Below are 5,000 nucleotides of genomic sequence, written 5' to 3'. Positions count from 1 at the left end.
TTAATTCAACCTTATTGACTGTACATCTCCTGTATGTCCTTCAAAGGGTTTGTATCTCTAATATCCAGCAGGGGCGACTCCACTGGCAAAAATAGATTGTGTTGAAGTCTATGAGAAAATGAGGAAACACTTTGGGGTTTATCATTAAGAAATGGTTGATTTAATGTTGATCAAACTTCAGTTATTAGTTATTTTTCTGTTAGCATATGTGATGCCCCTGTGGGTTCATCTGGAGAGGGTGTGGCTGTGCTGCATCCAGCCACCTTGATTGTAGTAACTCCGGGCACCTGGGTCTGGTGCCCTGCAGCTATTTAAAGCCTCTGTTCCCTCTCTGCTTTCCTCTGCAGGCACCCGGCTCTGTTGAGTATGCTATCAGTGATTTCAGTTGCTTTGCTTTGTGCACCTCAACACCCTCACACATACATGTCCATGCAACCCTCACCCTGCATTTACACTACTGATACCACTGACGTCCACACCTCATACTTTACTTACTTTGCACTTAATTAGTTTGGTTGATTTGAGTTGTTTGTGTAAATAAACACAGAACCAAATCTCTCAGGTCTTCAGGTCTGCTCTCTGTCCCCAGAACCAGAACTAAACCTGGAGACGTTCAGTTATTATGCTCCAAACATCTGGAACAAACTCCCAGAAACCTGCCGGTCCGCTGCAACTCGGACTACTTTTAAATCCAGGCTGAAGACTTTTCTTTTTGCCGCTGCTTTTAATTGAACTATTCACATCTTAAACTGCACTCTAACTTTTATTCATGTATTTTGTATTTTAATGTTTGTTAGCTTTTCTTTTTAATGACTGTTTTTAAATGCCATTTTCTGAATGTCTTTCATTTTTGTAAAGCACTTTGAATTGCCTTGTGTTGAAAGGTGCTGTATGAACTTGCCTTGCCTATAGGGCTGCATTCTCTCATATCACCAGCAGGGGGCGACTATAATTCACTGATAGTAGAATGAGTTGTAAAGTGATGTGTACATTTGGCTCCACCTGCTGCTCACACTAGCCCCTCCCCCTCCTCCTCCTCCCTGTGTGAGGAGCAGCGGAGGAGTGTCGGACCTGAGAGGAGAAGCAGCTCACAGTGAGTTTTCATTTACAAACTTTACAAACTTTAAAATCAATGCAAACTTTTAAATAAAAGCTTAACTTCAAACTTGTATTTAAATCCTGAGAGTGGTGTAGTTCTGATCAGTGTTAGAGAGTAACTAAGTACTCAGATACTGCAGTGTAGTGAAGTACCTTTACCATTTCCTGCTACTTCATACTTTTACTCTACATTCACAGTAAAAATACTTTTATCCAATACATGTTGTGAAATAAATACAGTTCCATCTTATCCTATCTTAAGGTACAAAGAACACTAAAAATAATACAAAAGGAATGTATAGTAGTATATTATAATAAGTTATAATAAAACTGTATTGATCCCTTGGTTATATAGTTAGAAAAAATACTCTTTTTTTACTTGACGCAACATATTAATGCATTTATTTGTAATTATTATATTAATTATCTTTCATTTATACTATTTATTATTCATATGTATTTGCATATGCATTCGTTTGACTTGGCAGAGTATTTCTGTATCACTAACTATATCTATTTTGCAGTAGAAAGTACTTTATAAAGTTTGAAGGTGACGTTCCGATGTTTTATTTTTAGGTGTGAAATCACAACTCATCACGCTTCAGCTTTTTTTCTTGCATCTTCAATGTCTTTGCAAACTCATTAAAACGTCTCCACCTCACCTCAGTGATTCATTGTGAACCACTTGGGGTTAAATGTACTCGACACACTCTGGTTTGGAAACCGGCTTCACCAAATAATGACGAGGCAGCGGAGTCCCCCTCCATCCCACAGACACTCAGCCAAATCACTGAAATACTTTTGGAGGCCGACAGAGCGGCTGTAAAAAGGAAAGCATCAAAGTTTCCTTCTGTAAAATAATGCTCACGGTGAAAAACTGAAGTACTTTAATCAAAATAAACTCTGATATATTTACTATTTTTAATCTTAGGGAATATTTGCATTTTTGTACCACTTACATTTTAGAGAAGTGTTTTCCTTTACTTTAAACGTAGAGAATTTTTGCGTTTTTTCTTTACCACCTTATTCTTGTCGAATATTTAAGTTTTTCTCTTGTAAATTCGCACTTTAAATCTCAAAGAATATAGATAGAATGGGAGGGATGAAACCCTCTTCAATGGTCACATATGCTGAGCACACAGCATACACAGCGCCCGGGGAGCAATGGGAGTGAGGGAGGAAGGGGGGGGGGATGTCCTGTGCCTTGCTCAAGGGCACCACTGCAGGGCCCAGGCGGTGAACTGGGAGCTCTCCAAGTAGCAGTCCACACTCCATATTTAGGTCTGGTCGGGGACTTGAACCGGCGACCCTACGGCTCACAGTCCAAGCCCCGACTGACTGAGCCACTGCCGGACCATAACAGAAAAACAAAGAGCATTTCTTAGAGTCTGAGGTTGTTTTGTTTTTATTTGACCGTTAAGAGATAAAAGCTACCACCCAGATTGCGTGTCTTTCCTTCTGTAGACATTCCTCTGCTGATTAGAAGTCTGTGTCTTCCTGATCGTCTGAGGTTGATTTCCGTCTTTTCTGATTTACTTTCCCTTTCCGCGTCGCTGTGATTTCTGTCCTAAGATGTTCAGGCCCAAACCAAAATATCACTTTCAGCAAGAGAGTAGCCGCAACCAATCAGAAAACAGATTCTAAAAGTAAGAACATTTCCTCATAGACGTCTCTACAATCCGTGCAGGTTTAAAAAACAAGATGTTGTTATCTTTGTCTGATTTTCCCAGTCAGCTACTAATTATTTCTACCCAATTATTTACACACAAATAAATGCAGCAAAAGTTCCCTAACTTGCAATGTAAACAAGAATTATAGATGCACTTTTAAACAAATTATTCACCCCTTAATTCAGATCCGCGCCAAAAGATAACGGGCTTTCCGTGGTCTAACCATTCAGCTTTCTGTAAATTGGACCATTATTTTGCAACCAATGGGATATCAAGGCGCTCCATCAGAAGACTCTTTAAACCAATGGGACGCAAATGTATTCAATTGGTTGAATGACAAAAAAACAACTCCCTACATAGCGACTTCACTCTTTACCCAGAAGCCAATTTGTAAAACAAACTTCAGAGATCGCCAACTTGTAACCCCTAGTCTGAAGAACCCTGAAGGTCCATCCATCACTTGTTCGAGCTGTGTCCAATTGCGGTTGTTTCTTTTTTCAAACCCTCATTAAACGTCTCCCGCTCTTTCTATATGCAGTGATTTATTTGGCTTTTATCCAAACCTCAGTCTGCAGCTTCCATTTGACTATCTGCCTATCAACCTCTCTTTGTGCACACATGCAGCACAAGCCTTGAGTTCATAAAGGTGTGTTATCAGACTCTGGACTTTGAAGCTTGACCTCTGTCGAACTGTGGTTGTATTTTACAGGTTTTGCTTCAGTCTGAGTGATATAAATTAAATCATGGGAGCCAACGACCTCAAGATGAACCCTGACCCCGCGGAGTTTCGCCCCCCCGCCCGACGCCGGAGTCTCTTCTACAGCGTCAAGGTTCGTCGACTTTACATCTACGTTTGATGACAACAAAATGCACATATCGTTGGGTTTAAATGTTGAATATTGCTTTCAGTCCATTCGGAACATATTTTGAAAAGTAACATAAAGAAATCCTCCATGGAGTAGGAAAAACATAGAAGGTTTCATAGAAAACAAAACAATACCAATACAACTAATAAAACAGACATTTTTTGGAAAACAAATAAATCAGGATGGGCGGTTTTTGGATCCATGTTTTTATGTAACCTGACTTTGAAAATACACACATATGCCATTTCATGATATCAGGCTGCCCAATAATGAAGACCCCGCGGACACAGATGCTTTTATTGGAGACATATGAGTTACTATCTTTGTCTACGTGTAAATCAAAAGCATTTTAATCTGCAGGAGTAGGAGTTCAAGGTTTTCTTGTTTTCTGCACCGATTTCCTTCTTGTCTGAGGCGAAACTTCCCTTCCTGAAGTTCATCCTGGTATTGTTCACATGTAAACATTTCCTCTCGACATGTCACGAAGCTGATGAACTCTTTGTGTCGTAAATCACTCAAAACCTGGAGTCATTTTAAATCAGGAGTTTGACATCCGCAGAGAGCCAAACCAACGGCCATGTTTCAGTGTTTTCCTTTATATTCTCCTTCTTCTTCTCCTTCTTCTTCTTCTTCTCTGCAGTTCTTCGTGTTTTGCCACAGTTTGCTGCAGTTGGCTCAGTTGTTGGTGTCGGGCTACATGAAGAGCTCCATCTCCACCATCGAGAGACGCTACGGCTTCAACAGCCAGAAGTCGGGACTCCTGGCTTCTTTCAATGAGGTCAGTGACGGACAAGCAGGGGCCCCAACACGACAGGGGGCCCCATTGGCCTTCAATGCAAACATGTCGCTATAAGATAAACCAAACAGGAAGAGACTAAAATAACCACAGAGACTTAAACCATGACAAAGACAGAGAGAAACCACAAAGAGACACAAAACAACAGAACATAGAATTCAAAACAACCCAAAACAGATTCAACACATCTGAAACAAGATGCAAACGACAAAGAGACTGAAGTGACCAGAAAGAGACGCAGATGGAAATTAGCTACTAGCTCAAATCTGGCATATATCACCTTCTTGAGATGAGTGTATTTGATGCTTGGTCCTTGTTCAATAAAGACATCATTTATAAAGTAAAAGGAAATAAACAATAAGCCACAACAATTACAACAAGATGCAAAAAGCTCATTTATGATTATTTAGGTTCGGCTAACAAACAAATACCAAGAGACTCAAACTGACTGCAGACTCATTTAAAACGACCACAAAGAGACAATAAATAACCACTAAATGTCTCTCTTTGTCTCATAACACCTGTATGGGAGTTCTGCAGTTTCTATTTGTTTACAACCCAGCTGCTGGT

At 40.1% G+C, this 5,000-nt stretch overlaps 2 protein-coding genes across 2 annotated transcripts in view; both read left to right on the top strand.

The window, feature by feature from the left end:
• slc13a5a (solute carrier family 13 member 5a) overlaps positions 1-5,000 on the top strand; it is a 110,661-nt gene that overhangs the window by 25,880 nt on the left and 79,781 nt on the right. The window lies entirely within an intron of this gene.
• The window catches only part of slco2b1 (solute carrier organic anion transporter family, member 2B1), a 27,826-nt gene continuing 26,299 nt past the window's right edge, over positions 3,474-5,000 (top strand). Inside the window, exons 1-2 of the mRNA XM_079651142.1 lie at positions 3,474-3,598; positions 4,275-4,412. Of these exons, the coding sequence (XP_079507268.1) occupies positions 3,512-3,598; positions 4,275-4,412 (225 nt within the window). The 5' untranslated portion in view covers positions 3,474-3,511. The remainder of the gene's footprint in view (positions 3,599-4,274; positions 4,413-5,000) is intronic.

The sequence above is a fragment of the Notothenia rossii genome, assembly GCF_949606895.1.
Source record: "Notothenia rossii genome assembly, chromosome: 9".
In the NCBI taxonomy this organism is placed as follows: domain Eukaryota; kingdom Metazoa; phylum Chordata; class Actinopteri; order Perciformes; family Nototheniidae; genus Notothenia; species Notothenia rossii.
This window is presented reverse-complemented; position numbering and strand designations above follow the sequence as displayed.